At 35.9% G+C, this 26,797-nt stretch overlaps 1 protein-coding gene across 6 annotated transcripts in view; it reads right to left on the reverse strand.

Moving 5' to 3' along the window:
- ETV1 (ETS variant transcription factor 1) overlaps positions 1 to 26,797 on the reverse strand; it is a 90,341-nt gene that overhangs the window by 39,494 nt on the left and 24,050 nt on the right. For all 6 annotated transcript variants that reach the window (XM_008529395.2, XM_008529393.2, XM_008529394.2 and 3 more), the window contains one exon: positions 2,886 to 3,015. In XM_008529395.2, the coding sequence (XP_008527617.1) occupies positions 2,886 to 3,015 (130 nt within the window). The remainder of the gene's footprint in view (positions 1 to 2,885; positions 3,016 to 26,797) is intronic.

Raw genomic sequence — 26,797 nt, forward strand, 5'->3', positions numbered from 1 at the left:
ACCGCTTGGCACGCCATGCTGTGGTAGGCATCCCACATGTAAAGCAGAGGAAGATGAGCATGGATGTTAGCTCAGGGCCAGTCTTCCTCAGCAAAAAGAGGAGGCTTGGCAGCAGATGTTAGCTCAGGGCTGATCTTCCTCAAAAAAGAAAAAAATCAAAAAAAATTTTTTTTTCCAACCCAAGGGAAGAAAAAATATTTTAGGCTTAAGTCATAAGTCAGTCAGAATTTTATGTTTTTTGGTTTTTGTAATTCTAGAATATGTAATCTTCAAAATCACCATAACCTTAAACAAAAAATAGGATAATTAATATATCATTTGGAAATGGCATAAATATAAAATATATTTTTTTTACTACATATACAAATAACTTAGTATAAGGAAAATCACCGTCTATGAGAGCAGTGGCATTATTTCCATCTATTCTTGAGATGTCTCCTTGAGCAAGTTTGATCGACTTTTTTCTAAATTATTAAATATTCCTGACATTATAATTCTTCCATATTGCATAATATTTTAGAGCAAGAACTAACATCATTTTAAAAAGATGGAGACCATATCTGGCATGCCTTTATTTGTGGTAGAATTTTTTAAGGCAATGCTTCTGCCTTATTTTCATTTCTTTGACATTAACTTCCACACATGGGGTAATAAAGATTAATGAGACAAATTTAATGTCTCATATATTTAAACTTTCTTGGTACAAAAATAGGTACAAAATAGTGTTAAGAATAACATCCTAGGGGCCAGCCCGGTGGTGTAGTACTCAAGTTCTCATGCTTTGTTTCAGTGGCCTGGGGTTCACAAGTTCAGATCCTGGACACAGACCTACGCATCACTTATCAAGTGATGATGTGGCAGGCGTCCCACATATAAAATAGAGGAAGGTGAGCATAGATGTTAGCTCAGGGCTAATCTTCCTCAAAAAAATAAATAAATAAAAGTAACATCCTATTGTCCTTGTCTAGTTTCTAAACATAAATTACAAAAGAATAAAATGCGTAAGCTTATTTTTATATACTTTATGAATTTAAGTTGCTTTCTTTTGTGTAGCTCTTAGGAATACGATTTAACTAATTTTTGTAATTTAAAAAATATTTTATTGAAACTAATTTTACTTAAATTTCTAAATATAAAAGGTATTTCTAGGTTAAAATACTATATTTTTTTAAAATAAAAAGCATTCATCAATACATATTTTTTCTTTAAAACCAAAATGGTTTTTTTGATTGACTTAAGCAATAATTTATTCTGTCGCTCCATCTATACAATAGCATTACATCCAAGTGCAAAAACACCCCACAGAAGTGAAGGCATGCATGAGGCATCTGACTATTCTTATGCAATAGTATTCATATTATGTTTGGTTCTACCTATTTCCATTATCAGTATTTCTGAACGAGACCCACTTCTTTTACAAAATGGTTCACTTGTCTCATTCCCATGTAACAAGAAAAAATGGTATACCTTCTGTTCTAGGATATTACTTTTCTCCTCCTATGAAATGCTGTATTGAATTATATTGTTTGTATAGAAATAGAAGCACCAGAATTTAATCCATATATTAATGTGGGAATTATTGGTCCCCAAGAAGAACCTCAAAATATTTAGCCAATTCTTGTACTATTAATTTATGAATGTCAGATACGTTATATAAAACAATAGTTAATTCATAGTCACACTTCTGATCAATGCTGAAATGAAACGACAATTCTATATCTATTTGGTTCACTAATCAAAAATTCTTCGATACGTTAAATAATTATTTTGTGAATACGCAGTACTCTTAAGGAGAAAATGCAAAACTTAAAAACACTGTAAAATAAGACTCAATTTGATCAGTATTGCTTTATCTGAACTCAGTATGTTTCAATAGTTAACTTCTGCAAGAGATATTTTTTATAAAAGCTTTGTAGTTTCAATTGAAGTGGCTCATAATTTCAGGCTCTGGTGACCTCCTCAAGAAGCAGATATAAAAGACAAGTTTGCAAGAACGAATAGTGATAGACTATCCAACCATTGGTCAGATGCTGTGAGACTGCATAAATCTAAGTTTCTTGAATCTTATATCCCCTTGGATACCAAAAGTGCATAGAGTAAACAAACAAGGAAATAGAAGACGCCTTTGGATCATAATATATTGTAAACTCAAAATGCAACTTATAAAACTGCAAATATTTGTAGTCATTTTTATAAGTGTTCAAACTAACTTTTAAGAACTAAGTTTCTACAATATTTGAGAGTAATAATATTCAATATACAAAAATCAACTTTTTCCTTATGCAATTATACAATTTACTGAGAAGGATTTTTAATGAACATATATGTTATCAAATTTTCCAACAAATGAACAATGCACTTTTACTGCTCCACCCTTTATTATGATCAGAAAGAGCAACCGGCTTTTTAATAGATAATAGCCTCTGCTAAGCTTTATAAAATTCTAACTTTATTGCAGTTGTCCATGAACACATCTTATAGATCATTTGCGAAGACTGTCAGATGACTAATGTACTGCTTAGACCTGCCAAATGTTTCATTTTTTTCGACAAACTCTATCTAAAGTGCATAATGCATTCATTCTAATGAGAACTTTCAATAGCTGTCCATGCCAAGTAAGACCCTCTTTTCAAACTCAGGATGCATCACTACAGCAGAAAAGCAACTAACAATTTGGATGAAAATTATTGCTTTAAAATGATTCTAAAAGTGTGTGATCAGATGGTAAACGGTTCTTCAGAGTTCTGCTAAGCGCATTGCCTAATTAGCTTGTTGTATGCTGAAGACGTAACTCTTATAAAATATGACTTGAGATCTTATATTATTCTGGACTCTTTGCTTCAGTAAGAACGACTATGCTCTATATATACACCTGATTGCTTTACCTGACATTGTACAGGCACTTTTCTCCATAGCTGAATTTAAAGGGCTGTTCTTGACTGCAGGCAGAGCCAAGTTCTGAACACGGACTGTGGGGTTCTTTCTTGATTTTCAGTGGTAGGCCATGAAAAGCCACTAGAAAACAAAATAAAAATACCCACACAAATGAAATGCAATTAGGAATTAAGTATGTTAATCTGTTCTACTTCATTTGGTTAAAATGTCACTAACATTTCATGTTAACTGACATATATAAGAAAAACCAAATTTGATTAATTTCATGGAAGAAAAGATTCTGGAGAATTTCCGTATACTCCTTTTCTGCTTTTATTGTATGACAAAATGCATGCTTGAACTCTCTCTCATTACTTGAAGTGAATTGCTTGTAATTTGCTTAGCTGATATTAACAACATCAGAAACTCAGTTTTCAGAAAGTAAGTTTTGAAAACATTTCAGAAAGATTTCCAATGACTAAAGCAGAAAAAATACAGCTGATTATCTAAGAATTAACTGAAAACTGGAACACAATTTTAAGCATTATTGAAAGAAAAATATCTCAAATCAATCAATAGTAATGGTTTAATAGAAAGACAACTGGACTATGAGAAAGAAAATTCAGGTCCAGGTCCAGGTCCAGTGGTAACTGATGATACTTTGGGCAAAAAACTCAACATCTCTGAGGCCAATGCTCATCTATAAAATAGAGATAAAAGTATGAGCCTAACCACTTAACAGGATTTTGAAGAGGAACTGTGAGAACTATGTTAGAGTTCTTTCTCACATGTAATCCACCATAAAACATAAAATTATTCTATCTTAAATGATTTCTCCTTTTTCATATGACTTAATGTATGGTTATGCTTATATTCATTAATGCTTAATATAATACAAAGATCATATCATAAAGTACTAAGAAATATGTATATTTGAGGGGAATCATCTTTAAAAACCAATAAATAAATAACTATATATTTTATTCTTCTATATGAAACTGGAAAAGTACATATTAGAGATCCTATTAGAATAATTGAAGTTATGGTGTAAATGGAAATTTAGTAAAAAGATATGAGAAAAACAGACTGAGAATGGATTTTATTTTCATGTACAATATGCACAAGTATGACTAATAAAGGGAGAAACACAAGGACACATGTTCTGGAGATTTGTTTTAACTCCTACAAAAACTAGAATTAAAAAACAAAATGTTACGTCTGTATTCTATAAAGGAAGATACAAAAAGAAATTTTGTGGTTTATGATACCATTCGATCTTGATCCTAACATTACAGCATTATAAACTTTTACTAAGCTTGAATATCATATATAATTTTAATATAAGAATTTGATATCAAGAACTATCAAGCTTCAGGAAAATAAATGCTATTTGTTTATGTCTGGACACGATTTTGACAGAAATGTTCAATGGTACTTAAGAGCCATCTGAAACATCATAGAAAAATTTACCAAAGAAATAAACAAATTTTACCTAAATTAGTTGTCTAACAAAAACTTAGTAAATAATAATAATGTTATTTCACTGAGTAGTTTATTTCAAAGTATGTTTTTAATGTAATGTGTATTTAATATACCTGTTCAAAGTAGAGAGGACAAGAATAGAGACAAAGGAGAAATTACATAGATCTTCATATGCCAGGGATGCATGTGCACGTGCTCATTACCTCTACCATGTCAGAAAGTTATGATTAATTAACCGTCAGATAGAAGAGGTTTGAGAACCTCAAGAATCAATTATGAGGACTTGCTTGGTTTCTGCTTTGAACAAACTAACTATAAAAAAACTGTGATAAATAAGACATATTGAATATGGACTAAGTATCAGATATTTAAGAAATTATGGTTAATTTTGTTGAACGTGATAACGAAATGGCAGTTGTACATAAAAAAGGTTTAAAGTTAGAGATTCACAAACTATTTACAGATAAAAAAATACGTCTGGGATTTTCTTTAAAATACTCTAGAAAAAAATGATGGATGGGAGATGAATCAAATTAGAAGAATGTTGCTAAATGTTAAAAGCTGATTGATAGGTAGTTGGGAGTTCATTATAGTACTCTCCTTACTTTTTTCTGAGTCCTAAATTCACATAATGAAATGTTTTTAAAATGTAGAAAACACCACAAAGATTTAAAATAGTACTCTATAAGAAAATTCTCTCCTTTTGAGGGGCTGGCGCAGTGGCACTGTGATTAATTTTGGGCACTGCTTCAGCGGCCTGGGGTTCACAGGTTCAGATTCCAGGTACAGACCCATACTCTGCTTATCACCATGCTGTGGTGCCATTCCACATATAAAATAGAGGAACATTGCCACAGATGTTAGCTCAGGGACAGTCTTCCTTGCCAAAAAAAAAAAAAATTCTCTCCCTGTGTGTATGTGCGTGTGCTACTTCTTAGAATGACAAATATATACGGTACAACCTTTATAATACATTAACTATACATTTGTTGCCTGTCTTTTTTTTTCACTTGAGTAAGAATTGCCCTGAGCCAACATCTGTGCCAATCTTCCTCTATTTTGTATGTGGGTCACCACCACAACATGCCTGCTGATGAGTGGTGCAGGTCTTTGCCCAGGAACTAAACTTGGGCTGCCAAAATGCAGTGCTCCAAACTTAACCATTAGGCCTTGGGGCCAACCCCTTGTTACCTTCTTAACAAATAGTTTTCAACTATTTATTACTTCTTTGAACATATATAGGAAAATGTATACTCAAGTTCAGCACTTTCGATTAAGTAGTAGGTTTTACATTTTCTTAAGAAAAAGCAGTAGCGACATACAAGGAACTCAGTTTGTCATTAAAAGAAATAAGCAATCATTATACCTGAGAGATCAGATCTAATTTATATGAATAAAAATTGATAAGACTTCAAAAGCTAATAAATGTGCAGTATGATGCAAAGTTTATCATATTTATCAAAATATCAGGCATATCAGAGACTACTATATTTGATATTACTATATTTTAAAAGTCTTTGGGACCATGAGGTAGGAAAAGATTTGTGAACAGGACACAAAAGCATAAAAAAAAATAATCTGTATACAAATTAGGCTGCATTGAAATTAAGAACTTCTCTTCATCAAGACACTATTAAAAGAGTGCAAAGTAAGATACAGCAAGAAGATGTTTGCAATAGGAAAGATGTGACAAAGAACTCGTATTCAACATAATAAGAACTGCTACAAATTAATAAGACAAAACAAATGACCCAATAAAAACGGGCAAAAAGACTTAGGCAGTTCATAAGAGAAGACATTCATATCGCAAAACAAATGAAAAACAAAAAAAGCATATATGAAAAGGTATTCAACATCATTACTCATCAGGAAATTGCAAAGAAAACCACATAAGATTATCATCATAGACCTACAAGAATGGTGAAACTGCAAAAGATTGGCATTGCCAACATTCGAAGAAGACCCAGAATAACAGGAACTTTTAGATATGCTGCTGAGAGTATAAATTCATAAAAACACTTTGGAAAACTTTTTGGCAGTATCAACTAATTAGACTCTTAGGTACATATCCAAGAGAAAGGACTGAATATGTTCACCAAGACTCATATAAGAATATTTGTAGCAGCTTTATTCATAATAGCAAAAAATGGAAAAATTCAAATGTTCATTAGCAGGAAAATGGATAAAAAAATTGTGGCATATTCACACAATAGAATACTATACCAGAACAACAAGGGACAAATTACTGATACATGCAGAAACATACGTGGTCTCAAAGACATGAAGTTGAGTAAAAGAAGCCAAGCACAAAACATTGTAGTATATGAATTTTAAGAATAGACCAAACCAATTGATAGTGAAAGAATCACCTTCTATTGGTGGAAAGGAGGGCTAATGACTGAGAACGGGCCCTAGTAACCTTCTACTATGCTGGAAATACTTTATATCTTGCTGTGGGGGGGTGGTTGTACAACTACATACATGTGTAAAATTCATCAAGCTGTACATTTAAGATTTTTGCATTATAATGAATGCATATCTCAATAAAAAGATTAAAAAAATATGCGGGGCATCAAGCAATGCTATACAAATCAGATATTTTAACATGTCTGGCCTCCCGTTCCAAGAGAGACATCTGAGAATATGCTTCAACTTCATAAGATAAATAATTCCAGATGGGTCAGGGAGGAATGACAAGTCTGTGGCACCATCATGAATGGCTGTCAGCATGACAGACAATAGCCTCCTATCAAAATGTCCACTAGTATCAACCTAGAAGCAAAAGGCATGGTCCATCTGAGTGGCTACACTGTCTGGAGCTCAAGTGCTTTCAGATTGGCCCCATGAGCTTCCTGAAGTGACTTTAGAAAAAAGGATTTATGGATTCCCAAAGTGTTATCAGAGGCAAGTTGATCCCTAAATGCAGAATCTCCAAATCAAGCCAATCGTCAGATTACTCAGAGAACTTCTGAAAAAACAGGGATTCCCAGAGCCCATATGTTATAGGTTGAATTGCGCTCCCCCATCTCAAATTCGTATGTTGAAGTCCTAACCCCAGTACCTCAGTATGTGACCTTATTTGGAAGATTAGTTAAGATGAGGTCATTAAGGTGGGATCTAATCCAATATGCCAGGTGTCCTTGTACAAAAGAGGACACAGAGACACTCACACAGAGAGAACGCCATGTGAAGATGAAGGCAGAGAACAGAGTGATGCTCTACAAGCCAAGGACTGCCAAAGATTGCCAGCAAACCACCAGAAGCTAGCGGAGAAGCCTAGACTAGATTCTTTCTCACAGCCCTCAGAACCCTGCAGACACCTCCATCTCAGCCTAGCCTCCAGAACTGTGACACAATACGTTTCTGTTTTCTAGGCCACTCAGTTTGTGGTACTTTGTGATGGCAGCTCTAGCAAACTAACGCACCACTCCCAGCAACTCTGATGTACTAAGGCTGAAATATAGATCAGCATTCTGTGTCTTATAAAATTTACTACATGCTTCTCATAACTGGCCAAATTTCAAATCCACTGTAACGCTTGGCAACACCTGAATCCAGTGTGTGCTGCATTGAAATAGGTCCAGTACTTGAAAAGACTTAAAAAGATCTAACAGTGTCTTCCTTTTCATTAGATGCTGACGCTCAAGGATGCTCACAGTTTCTCCAACTCAAAAAGTTGAGGGCTCCTCTACCCTCTCCATAACACATTCAACCTGTGTGGGCCTCTTAATCATTGTGGGCCCTTGGAATTGTGATTTTTTTTTTCTAATCATAAGCCAAATAAATAATCCAATAAATCTGAGCTAGCTAGGATTTTTTTTTTTTTACTCGCCGTGTGTGAGGAAAAAAGAAGCCAACCTGAAGATCAACACTTTGCACAAGAACCACACGCTACTTTATCTTCCTCATTGTCACTTTCCTACTTCCTGGAGATTCTATGTCACAAAAATGACTTCTCTTATTTATTCTTAAATAAGGGCAGCACCGAGACTCCCACCAGAGAGGGCTGAGCTGAGACCGAGTTGAGTATTTCATCACAGGGCTCAAAGTCTGAGCGTCTGCTAACAGGCAGTTTTCCAGCTCACTGGCACAGGCACAAGGAAAGCAGCGCATTCATTTTGTGCAATTTGCTTTACCTTCCCACATGGAGTTGGTGCATGTAAAAGGCTGTTAAGTACTAAATTATTCCTTATCAAATCACCATCATCTGGAGTCATGATCAACACTAATTAAATTACTTTCGCTGAACACGGCTCCAGCCTGCTGCCGAGGCTGCCAGGTACATTTCATTTCGCTTACTCTGCTGTCCTTGCTGGGTCTGGAACAGAGAGCTACAGGCATCTGCATTGTTTGTAGTTTTAATTAAAGTGAGTCTTTCCTTCTTCAAGTGCATCAAATCAAGTGAGTTAACTCCTTCATTTCATTTACAAAGAAGTGATGGTTCAAAATGATATTATATCTTTATCCTTGACTTCAGACAGTTCAGATAATTTATCTATGAAATCTGCAGGCTTCCTCAGGCATTCCTAAAACATGTTTCCCTGCAAACTCTTATGACCCCCAACTCCTCCAGACAATCAGATCTTGAGGAGGAGAAGGAAAGAACATTCAAGAGATGCATCTTGCATTTTTTCTTTGACGGAAGCCTGACCTTTAAAACCACATCTTAAGGCTGACTAATGATGACTGAGTTCTAATGGTTAAATTTAAGAGCTCCAAAATACCAGGACTTTAAAAAAATGCACTTTCAAAATAAACTTAACCACTTCTTAATTCAAAAGTTTACTTGGGGTTATGTTATTCGCCGTAAAGTATTGGGTAAATTAGTAATTGCTTTCATTTTAGAACTATGAATTATGAGGCAGCATCTTGCTTCCATTTTTTCCCCGCCTACATTTTAGAACAGAGGCAGAATCTTGTTGTCATTCTTCTGGAGCACAGAAATGCCCTTGGCTTTCCATGTGCAACACTGCTGGTATACAACATCTTTGGTTGAGGGCTGACATATAATAAATCACATTTGAACACCTAAAATATAGATGGAGATAATAAACAAAAATTTGCTCATAGGAGAATAATTTCCCAAACGATCATAACATTGGAGCATTTTTTAGTACCATAAATGGAAAACAGACCATGTTTGTTATAACTGACTGGTTCATGTTAGCCCAGAGAATAAACAATGAAATCTATGAATCGAGTTTCTATTTATGTTTCTGTAATGAAGATGATGATGTCTTGTAAATTAATGAAGGAGAATATGTTTAACTGTAGGTGTAGACTTATCAAACTGTGGTTGAATTTGGAATCTTGATAAAAACACTAGCTATGATGCTTTTAAAAAAAAAAAAACCTTCAAATTTACATAGTAGTATACAGTTTTCAAAAATCTTCACCTACTCTGATTCTCATATAATGCAATCTATTTTGAATAAACAGTCTTATGATTTCCCTCATGCATGAGCACCACTATAACATTGTATCATGTTTCTTTGCCCATTTGTTCCTCCATTAATTCATTCGTCTACCATGGCCCATACCATGCCAGGTGCTGAGAGGGAGAGGGAATATATGGAACTAGAGGATGAAGATGAACAGTGAGACTCAGTCCTTATCATCAAGAGCTCATACAAAACTGATTAGAGCTTTATTTAGGTTTTTTTAAAAAAAGTTTCCTCTAATAAAGATATTAGCCAGTATTCTTAAGTTTGATTAATTTATGTGTATGCAATGCATATTTCTGTATACATGACCTTAATAATATATTCTTAGCACTGGTATGTAAATGAAAACACTTCTCCAAGGATTCATGCTTGTGTTTAGGCAATCTGCCTTCTTTCAATTTATTACTGTGACCAAACGCATTTAAAAATTCACACCACTCAAACTCCACTGAAAGAAAGATGTTGCTGTCCAGCCTTTAAAGCTGCCCCGGACTCTGATAACCAAAATGTCACAAGTGACGGGTCCCCTTCCACATGTGGACAGTGAATGTAAATACAGTGATGAGTTGTCTTGGCTCTGACCTTTCACTCTCCTTTCCTCCCAATTCTTATCACACGAGTGAAATAGAGGAGCAATTTCTATGTGTACAAAACAATTACCCTGGGAAGAAAAACACATTTTTCATTACTTCTTCTCTAAACACAACCATGTCTTTGAAGCAAATCTATAATGTTTGAAGCAAAACTAGGTAGGAATACAGTGCCTTGATGAAGTCTCCTGGTTTTCGTGTTGAGATTTCTGGTCTGCTCAAAAATCGTTTTAGAATAGCCTACTATAGACATTCTAGCATAGAGGTTGGCAAATTATAGCTTGTTGGCCGAATCCGGCTTCCCACCTATTTTGGTAAATGATGTCTTATTGGAACACAGTTCCACCCGTTCATTTAGGTATAGTCTAGGGCTACTTTGAGCTACAATGGAGGAGTTGTGACAGAAACCCTACGACCCACAAAGCCTGAAATATTTACTATAGACCGTTTACAGAAAAAAGTTTGCTGATCCCTGTTCTAGAATATGGTCTACAATGGAAAAGGAGAAAGAAAAAACCAAAGTGGATGGATGGAACACTGACACCTGCTAGTGATGGGGTACAGCTAAATTTGTCAACAAAGGACATTTAATTTTGCTCCATTAACTCTTTGATTACCTTCTCAAAACCAAGTGTGCAGCCTTGTGTAGCCAATTTATGGGGAAATACACAAACAAGATGATGAAAAATGACACAATATTGAGGCTCTAAAACACTACAAATTTATGTGCTTTGAGGAATTTCAAGGCATTTACTTAGACCTCATGGTTGGGTTATACATGGAGAATTTTTTATACTTGTCTACAAAAAATAACTGAGAATATCAAAACAAATCATTCTGTGGACACTAAAGTGCTCGTAAAAAAATTTCACTAGGCTATAGCAGAGAATTAAAAAAATCTGTAAAAGGGGAAAAAAGTAAATGGTCTACATAAATTAGATCATTTAAGACATCAGATAGAAGCATGGCATGAAAAATGCATGCAGCCTTTCATACAAATATATGTAGTTAGGGATTCACTCACTAGACAGAAAAGCATTCACTTTAAGTTAATATCACTTCAATTTCAGGTGATAAATGGATGGCAATGACCTCAATTAGTACTCAGTTAAATTCCAGAAGCAAAGGGGAAGGCTTGTATACAAATAAAGACAACAGTGTCACATGCGCCTTAAATCCATCTTTCAAGACACTCAGAAAAGCAGCAGGCACTTCTGCTGCATCTGAGCCTCTGAAAGATTCTTTTCCAGTACATTTACCTCTCCCAAGCCCTCCCCCCCACCCCGCCCCTGCCCCTGCATACACATACCACTCACACATACACACACCAACATCCATTACTAAAGGGCCTAATCTCAGCTATCAGCGGAGTGCCTTTATGGGGCCATTAAACCATTTCTCTTGTTTACAGTGCCTGAAGAAAGATGTGAATTATGTCTGTGACAAAACAGGCGATAACATTTCTAAACTGCTATCAAAATGCAAACTGAATCGCATTTAAGGACAGGGACCCTGATTCGAGTTTTCAAGATTTTCCATTATTTGCAGCATCTGGAAATACATTCACCTATAATATTTCCAAGACAGGAATTTAGACTGTAGCACAGCAGGTTGATATTTATTTTTTCTTAAATAATATTCTTTAGGTAGAACAGTTATAAGAAAGATGATGCAATGTTTTTAAAGGAATATCATCAGTTGGGATAGAGATCCCACACCTAGAGTGCCTTTTGCTGTTATTTTGGCAACACATAAGATACTGTTTAGTAACACCTAATCACAAAGGCAAAGGGAGACTGTCACCCCTTGTTATGAATCTCAGAAATTTTGAATTGAAGAAAACATTAGATGTGATCAAGTTTTTAAGGATTGAGCTAGCGTTTGCATACTCAAGAAATTTTTGTACTAAAGGAATCATAAGTGGAAGCCTAACGGGTAAAAAGATTAAATAAACAAAAAAAGGAGCTACTTTTGTTAGAAGAAGGCAAAGGTCATACTTCTGCCCCTACCTTGCTCCCAGAAGTAAACACTCAGCACCTGCATTTCCTGGGCAGTTTGGAAATCGGAACTGAGTCTCAGAGAAACCATGCATTTCTCAGAAGAGGATATCAAACTCTTCTTTCTTTGACCTAACTCCTATCAGTAACAGCAACCCCACACTACTGCAGTGATTCCTAAGTGGTCTTGCCAGGGGCGTACCTGAATAAAGGAGGGGGTGCAGTTTGAAAAAGTCCCGGAGGTGATCCTGCACCCCACAGCCCCATCCAGAATCAGATGTCTACAGACTTGGAAACCAGTGCTGAGGACAGAGCCAAAACCAGAAGCCAGGTGTCCTCACAGTCTACAGAGCAAAGTCTTCTGACGATGGTACAGCCTCACAAGATACACTTAATAATTCAACTCTGTCTACTTTGCAGAGTACCATTATGCCATCTTACTCGACGGAATAGGATGGACAACCATTCTGGATTTGGGCCTGTCTTTCTTCTCTTCAAAAATTAGTAGTGATAGCGAGATACGGCCAACTCTCATTCAGGTGAAGGTCACCTGTCTATCAGTCCTAATGAGCTAACGGAGGTTGCCAGCATTTCCGTCTGGTTCACAGAGTGGTTTCAAATAATCTCAAATAGCGGGGATCATTTAAAAACCAGTTCCAAAATCTTCTTCTGGTTTAAAAATCCAAACTTCTGGCTTCTCTAGAAAAAACACAATATCCAGCAGCACTGAGTCCACTTTCCAGGCTGAAAAGGAGGGCAGCAGTTGGCTGAGCCCACTATCAGCTGCCCTTTTGGCCAAGAGCTCTGTTTTCCTATTTGCCACAGTTCCTAGCAGCCCTACCACTCCACATCCCATCATCTTGTGCACCAGATTTACTTCACTCACTTATATGCTTGGCATACTGGCCTCCTACCCCATATCTAACACATAGCCAAGAAATCATTAGTGACTGTGTTTCCACTTGTGGACATGTGTGTGCACATACACACATACTCTCTCAGACATCACCTCTAATTAGCAAAAATAAATATCGCAGAACTCATATTGCACTGTGGCTTAGATACTCAAGTACTCATTCTCAGGCAATAAGGTATAGTGGCAAAGCTAGCAGGCACTTACATCTGCCTGGTTTCAAATAGTGCCACTGGCACTTACCAGCTGTAAGACTGGGCAAGCCACTTAACCTCTCTGTGCTTCAGTTTCCTCATCTATAAAATGGGGATGGTGATAGCACCTGCCTCATGGCGTTGCTGATAGGACTAAATGCGACACGATGTGTGAAGTGTGTAGTACGTGCTCAATGATGTTAGCTTTGGTGCTGTTATTACTCAGACCCAGAATCATTGGGCATGACAGCTGGAAGAGAGCACGTAGTTCATCCAGAAATGCAACAGCAGAGTGGTTAAGAGCATGGAGACTGAATCCTGGCTTTGCTACTTACTAGCTAAAGGACTTCGGGGAAACTAGGTAACTGCCGTATGATTCGGTTTCTCCCTATATAATATGAGGCTTATCATAGACCTTGCTCACAGGGTGAACTACTTTTTCTATTTCACCTTGTTCTCAGTTTCACTTTAGTCAGTCAGCGACAAAATAAGAGCAAAAAATTTACACATGGAGAAGAATCTGTAAAGGAAACTTACCCTGACAGAAAAAAAACAAAAAGCAATTAAGCAACTAGTGTGGACTGGTAGAACGAGTACTGGATTAAAGTCAAGTAATTTGTACCTAGTTCCTACACCACCCTAACTAGCTGATGAGCATGGGAAAACTGTGCAACCCCTCTGGGCTTCTGTTCCTAATCTACGAAATGAAGACATTAGACTCAGTAATCTTTCGTTATAGCTCTAAAATTTAATGCCTGGGTGTAAGTACCCGCTTACTGATGTCAGAGAGAAGAGGAAAATGTAAAGATCTGATACAACAATTCAAAGGGCATAACATTCTGAGGCTACACAGAGCTCTGAGCACTTCAACAGCAATAGGGCATTACTGCATTTCTCAAATGGTGGTCGCTGAAATTCAGAATCACGGGCCTTAATCATCACTAAAAAGCAAAATCGACTGTAATCTAGTATATTGAAGAAGGGAGGGGACATTATGCACATTAGAAAGGTGTACATATGGTTACCATTTTAAAACACTTGATGCTTTAAAGTGTTTCACACATCATCTCCTTTCCAGTTGATGTCAGAAACTAATATGCTATTATATTAACAAAACAAAAAGGAGAATCAAAAAACAAAAGCTATATTCCTGATTTTAAAAGCATCACAAGTACCATTAATTGAAAAATAAAGAGACCACGTACAGAATATGTTGATTCTCTCCTCTAAATTTTCAAGCCCAGTCCTGCTATCACAGTACTTTAGCAATAGTGGCACTAAATGATCCTCATCTTCACAGCCTAATTGCCAGGAGAGAGTGCCCTGGGAGTAAAACTGGTTCTTCCATCTGGAAAAGAGTAAGAATAAGGAAAGGAGGCCTAATGTCTGAACAATCCAAATCTAATCAGTTTTGCGTTTTGCATTGGCTTCAAATCAGATCTTCCTACCCCTACTGGTCCAGTAGATGGAAAGCAGCACGACACTATTTTTTTGGAAACAAATTCTGTACAGCGAGCCCAAACATACAGTACTTCATATCCAACTGGCAGGAACAAAACCTGAACAAGCTGCAGCTATTTGAGAAACAAATCCAATAAATTGAAGGGAAGTTCTGAATCAGGATGCCCACCCAAACCCCCACCTCTCAAAAATTGCTCTACATAATAAATTACCTAACTATGACCCTTATGATAGAAAAACACCTCTTCTGCGGAAATTGTTCCACTTTACTTTAATATGGCTATTCTTTAAGCCCTAGAAAGTCACGAAAATAAATATTACTTGCCCGCCTAGTAATTCTGTAATTTCTTTCAAATATAATGGACCACACTATTTGGAAAAGACTGGGCAGTACCTATTATTATTCCCAGCCGAGCAGGGGGCTGGAAGATCCCAACACGACCTGGTGTTTCTCAGTCTAGCATGAAGAAGTTCTGAGGAACAGTGTGACAGATGGGCCCTGCAGATACCCAGACACCAAGCGTGCTCTGTCCTCACCACGGTGCGACTACGAAGACAGGGCCTTCCCACAGGAGGAACATGTAAAAGGTGGGCTGCTTCTATCCTGCATCCTCAGTGTCCTCTAGCTCTCCAGAACAAAGCCCAGAGTGCCACCCTCCACAGACCATCTGTATCGATCTCTAACAAACGGTTCAGGAAAAAGGGGTAAATATATTCTTTGAAACCCACTGATACAAAAAAGAAAGCAGGTAATAGAGAAGAATCCATGCAGATGGTAGCATCTAAAGATATTTTACTTAGAAGTGATAAATGATAAATGGGATCTTTAATTTTCCTTTTTTATTAAATCACAAAATAGGAGCTCCCACCTAAAATTTTACATTAATTACTCTACAGACCACAGTAACATAAAAAACAAAATTAAGATAATATTTCATTGCCAAAACAGACTGCCAATTACTAATATGCCTGTCACCACTTTGGAATAATAATTACTAAAAAGATCAGCAGTTTCTAAGATTTGTAAGTTTCCCTCACCAAGAACAAGTAGTCAAATAAATAAGTTTTATGAAATAAAGTATAACCATTTTCTCCAGTATCCTTTTAAAAGCAATGAAATAAGTAGTTAGTGATGCAAATACTTGCTTAAATGAATTTATTACTGTGGTCTTCAGAACCACAGCAATATAATTCTAAATTTAGAATTCATCTCACATGCATCAGCATGATCTGGAAAAGTCTTTAAAGAAGCCCACAGGTAAGAGAAGTGGTACCTGGCCTACAGAGTGGATACCACCACCGAGACGACTGAAACTCCAAACCACACACCGTGGTCTCAAGTCTAAGGAAATTCTATTATTGTTCCATTTCTTCAAATGTTTGTGTTTTACTTGTTTTAATATGTATCCCCTGAAAAGGAACTTTCAATTTTGATTTAGTGAACCTGTACTGCTTGAAAAACTCTATTTTCTTTCAAGTTAGTGAATCCTTACTTTTGATTCATAATTTCAACATACTTTTCTTCCAGGCTGTATGTGAAAAGAGCCTGTAATTTGCATGGCCTTAAATTGACCACTTTGGTACCAAAATGATACACTGTATAAGCAGGAAGCAACACTCAAATGGCTGAAGTACACCTGCGGCTTTCTGATGTCACTCTCCTGAAGACAGGATTGAGATCAATTCAGACATTATTAGCCACTTGGCTCCTTGTTCAAAAAGACCCCATCGGTAGACAATCAAAGTTTAGAATATGTTCTGAATATCAGAGCTAGGAAAGTTTGCCCAAAAAAAAGAAAGCCAGCTGGCATGGGCCAAAAAAAGTACCTTTCAGTAAAAGGCAATAAAACTTTACAGGCTGCCAAAATAACAAAGATAGAGTAATTACAAAGGAAACTTTGCAATTTTCCTGACAATAAACACCTTCTTAAAAAGAAATTATCTGTCACCTGGCCTAAATTGTTACGGCTGTTAATACTAGCCAGGGTAAATCCTGCAAACGCATTTTATTTAAACCAACTACTAATTTGGCACAAAATTTTTATAATTTCTTCCCCAAAATAAATTTGGGGATTTTCCTTAAATATACCTTGTAATATTTAATTCAATGTATATTAGAGCAGTTTCCATGAAGAATCTCCACTCTTACAGAAAGGTTTTCACCCAAAGTATTTTTCCCAGCTTGAAAAATGTTCATTTAACTGTATCAGATTAAGAATCCTCCCAAAAGGAAAAGAGAGATGCACGAGATACGAAAGTAGAGACTATGATTTGAGCCACATTTTTAAATGCCTTTATGAGGAAAACAGCCTTATGATGGAAAAAAAAAGATCTGTCATTATTTTTTAGAAACATTTATAACCCACGTACTTTATTCTTCATACAGCAGATAACATTGATGTTGGCCAAACTTCCTTATGGAAATCCATGAGACTTTCTCAAAAAGTAAGACTCATAGCAAAGCAGCAGTGTTTCCTTCCTAAACTAAGACAAACCACCATCAGCGCCTCTAGATGCCAATCAAGCCCTTTTATCATTGCTTAACAAGAAATATTACCATAAAAACATCTAGAGCACAAGAGTGATATCAGAATAATGAACTGGAAAATGTCTCTACGGACACAAGCCCAGCCCTCATCATAAAACAAGAAGCAAACAGGGCCAGCCTGGTTGCCTAGTGGTTAAGTTCAGCACGCTCTACTTCGGCAGCCCGAGTTCCATTCCCAGGCGAGGACCTGTACCACTGGTCAGCCATGCTGTGGGGGTGATCCACATACAAATTAGAGGAAGACTGGTGACAGATATTAGCTCTGGGCAAATCTTCCTCAGCAAAAAAAAACCACAAAAGAAACAACGACAAAAAAACACAAGAAGCAAACGAGCTGCTGAGAAGGAAAACCAGCCAAGAGAGCCTTGAATAGGTTTAACTAAGCATGTGACATAAAGAGTCAAAAGACACCGTATAAGATATACTATATAAGGAACTGATTTTACTTTGGAGTGTTGTACAAAGCAAATGTAAATGATCAGGATATATACATTCCCATGGCTGAAGGATATAATCTCAAGAAACCATTATTAGAATGAAGAATTTCAGAATTATATTAACATTTCGTAAGTAATTTTTATGATTTCCTAACGTACCCATTTTTTAATAGATTGCTTACTTTGAATATAAGCTTCTTTTTAAGAATGTGTTATATGTTAGATTAAAAATTCTTCTTTTCTACAGGAACATAACTCTAATTTTTAATTGGCATGACAGTTGCGAGTTATGAATCACAAATGAACCTAGTCAGATTACAGCATTTCAGAAGGAGTTTAGGAGATTATTCTTGTCCACTTTCATAATCTTTACAACAAGCAGTTCTGAGAAATACTTTAATCATGGATATACAATTGGCTAAATGTGATTTCTATACCCTGCAGCCCAATTTATATGAAGACATTTATATAAACTTACAACTACATTCGACTTAGTTGATATGATCCAGTGATATACAATTGTTAGAATAGCAAGTATTAGACAACTTGTCATTCATTATATACACTTAAAACCTAAGAGGTTTTCTTAATTTTCACCCTATTTACAGTATTCCAGAAAGGCTCCTTAAATGTGTAGAAAATTATTCTTAAATTTTTATTACACTTTATAGCGTTGTTGATGTTACTTCCCAGCTGCTAGTTCAAAGAATGCCTGCTTCTTCTTTTTCTATTCTAAAGAATAGAATATTGCACTATCCCACAAGTGCATCCTTGAGGCTACATTATAGGAGAAAATTCCATATGATAAGATCATTCTTATCCTTCAGGAACCAAGCCCTGTCTCATGGGAACCAAGACATCTCACCAGTTACTAAATTTGCGCCATAGCAATAGTGTCATGGCAATATTCCAATGTATATTTTGTACTTTGACTTGCTAACTGCAAATAAGGGGAAATTAGATTACCACATTAAACATAAAATGTGGAGCATAAGTAGGTAGCAGTGGTGTACAGGTGTTATCAGAAATAGAAAACTGCAGCAGAGGCAATAATATTTGACTATTACAAATCTTTTTACTTCTATATTGGGCAGAACATTCCATGGGAACATCAAAATACATATCAAATCATACTAATCCTTGCACAATGCAAGTCTTTAGGTTATTTATAATATACAGATGCACTAACTGGAAAATAAATTCTGCACTTGATTTTACTTTCACATAAATTTCACTTAAATAAGTATTAGAATTACTAATCCTTTTGAGCTTTTTTAAAATTTAAGGTGTAAGGTATATAAATGGATCTCTATTCCTTTTTTTTTTTTTTTTGGTGAGGAAGATTCACCCTGGGCCAACATCTGTGCCAATCTTCCTCTATTTTGTATTGGGATGCCCCCACAGTATGACTGATAAGTGGAGTAGGTCCAGACCCGAGATATGAATCTGCAAACCCAGGCCGCCGAACTGGAATGCACAGAACTTTAAACACTTGGCCATGGGCCGGCCCCTAGATCTCTATTCTTAAATGAGGTGGTATATCCAAACCCTCAACTTATTCTAATGTTTAACAGCTTTCTTTTAAACTGTCAAAACTATATTTACTGCTATGTTAACCTATTTAAATTTAACCTTTTGAGATTCTTGGGTGTTAACAGCATGCCCATGTGAACGAACAGATATCATAATGCCTGCTATGGATCACAGATTACAGGGACAATCATTTTTCTATAATTTAGTGATCAAAGAGGATGATACACAATGACAACAAACAGCGTTCTTTCAAGTCCCTTAATGGTTTACCAACACAACACATTGTAGGAGACTAGTGTGTAGATGGATTTCTTTTCTATATTTCCTTTTTGATTTACATTCTGAAATATGACCCAATTCTTTAGAACGCAGAGCTTGGCCAATGTGTCTGCTGTAACTGCAGGTGTAAGGTGACTCTCCGCTGTGTCAAATACTGTAGTCAGCTGACATATTCAGCAGCCGATATTAGCATGTAAACACACAAAGATTTATACAGCCCTCCTTTGTAATTGATAATTCCAAGAAACTAGAAAACTATGAAGATGAAAGAGTACTCTACTCTCCTTCCATGTGTGCAAATAGAAAAGACAAGCTTCGGAGAAACACAGGGATACCAAAACAACTGTATGATCACAAACACAGTAGCCCTGGTTTGCATTCTCCTCCTGACCCCTTTGAAGTTAACAGAGCTTTGTAAATTGAGGGTGTGCATAAGGATGAAAATTAAGTCAGGTAAAGCCGATTATCCTCTTCCCTTACAATGCATGCATAAATTCTTAGCCAGTGCACATTTCTTTGAATTACTACATTAGATTCCACTGATTCAATTATAAACTTTCTGATATATATGCATTATTTAGTTTGTATTTTTTTTAAACGTGGTTAACCATGCTGTGCATATATGCTAAAACACATTTACAAAAAATATACTATGCCTCTTTGGTTTTTTCTCTTTACTTTCTCTTCCACAACAATGTGGCTTCTAACTTCATGCTTAGAAATTTCCAGGCTGGCTCAGTTGTCCTTAGGATAAACCCCAAATATATCTGGTAGACTTTTGCTCACCCAAAAAATCTGACTGACTTTGACCCATCAAACTTCATCTCCAGCACTATCCAAGGCACACCTCTATCCAAACACTGCTGCTGAGGAACAAAGAATGCGCTTGCCTATTTCAGAGCAATTAATGTCTGGTGGCATCACATCTCATAGGCCCGCCCTTCATCACTGGGTATATCATGCAAATCTTGAAGAGCCAATGAGGTGTGGTAATCACAGGTATACTGAAAATTAGGTACCAAGGAGGATTAAGTTCCACTTCTGTCACTAACTACTTGGGCACTAACTACTTGTAACCTTGGGCACACTATTTTGCCCGACCAGCTTAACTCTGGTACACAACTCTATCTGAAACAGTATAGGACGCTGTTTAAAAGTATAAACTCCAGAGTCAAATCTGCAACTTGGTTGCTGTGTTACCAGAAACAACCCACTTAACTACTCTGTGCCTTATTTTTCTTCCCTGAAAAAAGGAGATAATCGTTCCTACTAAATAAGGTTGTTGTGAAGATTGGATGCATTAAGGTATAAAGTGCTAGAAGAGTATCTAGGACACAGTGAGCACTAAGCAAATATTAGCTATTATTATCCATCCAATATAGCAATATTGGCTGGATAATCTCTAGGCTCATTTCCTTTCTAATATTTCTTGAGTCTGGATTTCTAAGTCCATTTCATTTTTTCATTCAGGTCACGTTTCATTTTTTTCATGAAGCCATTCTCAACTATTCCAATCTGTTGATCTCTTACATTAAAACACACACACACACACACAACTATAGAATTTACTGTCTATAACATTCATTTAATTTGTAGTCATGTAGTATCTTTTATTGTTAATATTAGAATAGAAATGAAGTTTATAATTATGAAAGTCCTGACTCATTCCATCCTTACTACTGTAAGCCCCCTTGTAAGATAAGGAAATGGAAGTATGGGGAGATTAAGTGACTTACCAAGGTCACACAGCAATAAAGTAGTAAATAGGGACACTGAGCCTAACTAGTAGGACCCTATAACGTGCACTCTGGACTGCTACATTAACTCCTCACTCTACTGTATCTTAACTCTCCCAGAACGTTTCCCTCTATTCTTCCAAACTCCCCAGGATATTTTTTGAAGTCAGATCATCTGTCTGTTTGTTTGTTTTAACATATTTTCATGCATATGAACTGTATCCCATATAAATAAATACTTAAATATTTGTCTGTCTTTCTCTTGGCATTATAACTATGCAAGTAATTCATACAATTTTAAAATGGAATGACTCTCAAAACCATAGTTGAAAAATGCTTTGGTCTGTTGAAGCATCTTTTTTTTCCAATTATGAGTCATGAATACGGGAAGGAAGCACTTAGAGCCCTGTGCATGGACAACCTACCACACACACTAGAGAAACAGCAGGGTCTTCCACAAATTTGTAATGTACACGCTGCCACATCTGTAGTTTTCCTCCTTTTGGATTGGTAATGGAGCATAATGGAAGGGAGGCTGATGTTTACTTTTTAGAGAACAATCTATTCCTTATGGCTATCTCGGGAAGATATACTTCCAGCATATGGTAGGTGGCAGGAATGACATCACAAACCAAACTTTTTTACTGCTAGGTCAATCAAATGCATCATTTTGAATTCTTTTTAACTGTATGACTGGCATTACTATTCTGAAACTGTTACTGTAGCTTATGAAACCCTCTGGCCAGTACATATATTAAATAGATATTGATAACGTTTTCCTTCTTTAGCACTACTGAGTTATCAAATACTTAGCTGTGTCCCAAAATTTTGACACAGAATATCTCATTTAATCATTACATCAACCCATTTGCTTTCCCATTTTACTTACGAGGCTCAAAGAAGTGAAGTAACTAGCCCAAGATGACAAAAATGGTAAATTATGAAACTAAGATTTGAACCTAGACATGTGGGGCTCCAAAGCCGACATGTTAACTTGTGATGTTATAGTTGCTTTAAGATTTTTACTTCACTTCAGAGTCCAATTGTTGAAACGCTTAAATTCTAATTTCTTTCCTTGTGGTTGTTGATTTTCCTTGGAAGCTCAAAATACGAAAATCTGATATCATATATGAATGATTGCACTAATACTTGTGAAATGCTTTGGGTCGAACACATCTGGTCTTGTAGAAGCCCAACCACTGCCTAATAATTGATTCACTGGAGTAGTAGCTATTTTATAAGGATGATCTTAGGTCATTCACAATTTAAGCAGCTAATTTACTTTTAAACGGGCTTCCAGAAGGCCACATCTAAGGTCGAATACCATTTCATCACAAGTAGTGTTACAGCAAGGGTGCCGTGGATTAATTTTTATTATTTAAATAGAAGATGATCATAAAATTAGCACCCTTCTAAAATAGTTCTCATCTTGATTATTGCTATTTAACCAGTGAAATTTTTTCTTCAGGCTGAGTGAACACTATAATTATTATTGCTTTGCATTGTAAAGGTTGCATCTTAATTGAAAAATCAACACTTTTTTCCCTTTCAATGAATACATCAACTTCAAAGTCAACAAAAACATTGAAGATGCAGGCAATTTTGTTAGACACACCAATTAGGCTGTCCTTGATCAACCAGAATTCATAACCCATAATCTTAAACATAGGATGTTAACTGATCCTATAACCGGGCCTGTATTGCAAGAACTGAATGTTTCCAGCTCAAATTTCTTTTTATGAAATCCCTATGGTCAAAGTGACCATAGCTTTGAACCAACAACACCTCTGAGTTTCTTCTGACAGTATCATTGTGGATAAGCACCGACCTGCTTCCTGTGATCAACAGGAAAAGTTCAAGTTGTTCTTACAACTATATGACAGTATATGTACATACAGCCTATAAGTTGGTAGGTGTAAGCATAATTTTAAGTATGGCACAAACAAACAAGCAAAAACAACACAGAAAGGTAAGTTGATCAAAATAAATGCATTTGTAATATACTATAATATGAAATGTGTATTTTGTATATTTCATGTATATTTGTATATATATATAGAACAAAATCTTATGTGCTTTCTATGTGCCAGACATACATATTACTTACATATTTCATATAAACATATACAATGTCTTGTATATATGTATATACTCATTTAATACTCAAGTTACCCTAGCGAAAGGTAACATTATAATCCCTATTTTATGCAGGAGGACACTGAGGCACAATAGTCTTAACTTATTTATACAAGGTCACACAGCTAGTAAAAAGCAGAGATTTGAGCTGAAACATCTTAGGCCCAACTCCTCGCTCTTATGCAGTACACTGTACTCAGTCTCCTGAATGAGTCACATCATGTTTATATTATATAGCTTTAGTGTCTACAGCATTAATACTACGAAATAGTATGAATGGATACAAAAAAGTAGTATCAGACAAAATGCCAACGGGATCTTCAGTTAATTTCAGTATAATATTTTCAAATGTTTCCGGCCTAATTATACGATGCCCAAAGATAAACAGCATCCCAAACCAAAATTTAAAAAGTCTCTTTTGAGAGCTTCATTATTTTGTTAAGCAAACGTTCAAGATTCCTGAAGCTGGAGGCTAATGTACACATAGGACTTAACCACATTTCTACAATTCAAAGCATAAGGATGAAGATTTTCATAGAGTAAAAGGAAATTTAGAGGGCTGTCTACTCCACCCTTGCTTTCCATATGTGTATTATTTTGTATATTATGTTATAAATTAGAAGAAATCACTATAGAAGAAGAAACATTTCAACGTTTTCCATTGTTCCTTCATTTATTATATTATACACACAAATTTATGTATGTGTACCTGCATGAAACAAAAATACTTAAATGTATTTTATCCACTTGTATAGTCATAGCATTTCAATAAATGAGTGGTTAGCACATTTTGCTGGAACGTGTACAACAGAAAAGGTTACAAGACGAGTCTCGGCTCTGCCACTCACTATCTATGAGACTTTGGGAATCACACTAACCCTGTGTGAGCCTTGTCTGCTCTGCCTACAACCCAGGGCCATTGTGAGAAGCAAATGAGATGTGGGATGTGAAAATGATCTATGAATTCTAAACTGCTAAACAAATGCAAAAGATTAATATTATCGTTAGTAGTTTGTATCTTTTACTCCGTAGCATCTAGTACAATGCCTGGCACTATGAATGTTTGTTGGCTAAATTTACTTTTCATTATGGGAAAAAAACAGCCAAGGTAGGAACTTAACCAGAAGAACAAGCTGCATTTTACCAAAATAAAGATGCCAAATCTTAAGATTCTAAAACTGTTATCCATTTAACTATATAGTTAATATGAAAAGAAGACATATTTTTTTTCTCATTTCACAGTCACAGCATTTGTGCCTATTTTACTATGTTTACAATTATTGAAATTTTACATTAGGAGTTTAGGATGCATTTTAATATCAGTCCTAACAAAAAAAGGATTAATATTTAAAGAGAGAGGGAGAAGGAGGTTTGCTGATGATTAGAATTTGACAAAAATTTTAAGACAAGTGAGAAGGCAATATTCTAAATAAAAAACAGATGGAGTCATTTGTATATGTGGGTCTCCTTATGTGTATAACACACACACATCAATTCATATGACTACATCTAAATTTATATAAGAGGATAGGTCTATACATTCCATAAGCACGTTATCAAAACGTTATCAAAACGCTTCAGGAATTGCCATTTAAAAGCCACGGGCCTTAATTTCCACTTTGATCAATGGGACAGCTTTATCACAAGATGGGATGACTGAAGTTTATTGATTAGCTGATAACCTCTAATGTACCAGCCTTTAATCTGCTATAAAACAGTGAATGAAAGTCGAGCTTTCAGAAAGGAAAACAGGTTTGATTATCCTAGAAGAACAATATGGAGAGGCTTAGAACAGCAAAAACATCCAGGAAAACAGTGCAATGACATCCAGTTACTTAGCTCTCCCTGTAGACTCAAGACTTGAGACAACTGCGTCACCTGACATTCCAGCCCCAGTGCCAAGGACTAGAGAGTCAAATCAAATCAACATAATAAGGCTGTTGTGTCATGAGGATGGAGAAAAACAACCTCCAACAGCAGTAAAAGTTCACTTCACAGCATGACTGCCATTTCAAAGGGAAAGCTAACACTATTGAAGAGTTTACTTCAATGTTATCCATACATCTTGACAGGAACGAGCCATTTTTCACTGAGTTTAGTGGCCTTGAGAGTATCTGACAAGACTTTTGCTGGCAATGCTATGACTGGAAGGAAATCTAAGAGCATCTTAGTGTTTAGGACTAAATGTCCGTGTTGACAAGTTCAGGGGGAAAAGTGGACAAAAGACAGATATATATTTCTTTCTGATCAAAATTTATCCAGAATTTGGGACTGGTTCATAGATCTCGATCATAATTAATATGAAAAACCTAAATAACAGTAAACTAAGAATTATGTATAGATACACTAAAACTGATAAAAGTAGATAAACACAAGCCTGGCATAAAGATGTATCAAATTGAATTTCTTCCTCATCCAACAAGTACGTATTTGTGCTAGTGAAGTAGCAGAGAATAAAGTAGCTTCTTTAACAAGAAAATGATTGAGAAAAATATTTCTCACTCCAGTATTACAAAAAAGGAATTTGATAAAGAAAAGGTTACTGATAAGTATAAGTATGTAGGTCCATATAATATTTATTTCCTATTTTCCCAATACACAGGTAAAGGCATATAATCTTCTTTTAAAATCAGAGAGCCCAACAACCATTTTGGATTCAGTTTTTCAGCTTTAAAACAAGAGAGTTGATAGCGTTAATGTACAAGCTCTCTTCAAGCTGCCATTTTGGGATTTTCATGAATATTTCCTGCTGCTTTGGGAATTCCACCAATACTACTACTATGACTACTACTACTACTACTACTACTACTACTGCTTCTGCTGCTGCTACTACTGTCTCAACAGCCCAAGTGGTTCTTCTCCCCAGTGAGGAAAATACGCCATGTCTGAAACATTTCTGAGTTTAAAAGCTGCACGTAAGCAACATGCAAATAAATACTGTTGTCAGAAATCTCTCTCAAATTCTGGATAAATGAGAAAAATCTTCATGGCAGGAAAATGCAAGAACTGTAGCCTAGGTGAGAATTGGAATAGTTCCCAAATACTAAGAACTTCCATCTTACACTCCCACAGCTATTTGCTCAAATAAGTTCACGGACTATCTTCCTTGGGACAAACCTCTATTAGAAGGTTCTCTTGGTCTCACTCAATCTATCAATATAAGAAGAATTTTT

This window comes from Equus przewalskii, chromosome 4 (genome assembly GCF_037783145.1).
Source record: "Equus przewalskii isolate Varuska chromosome 4, EquPr2, whole genome shotgun sequence".
NCBI lineage: Eukaryota > Metazoa > Chordata > Mammalia > Perissodactyla > Equidae > Equus > Equus przewalskii.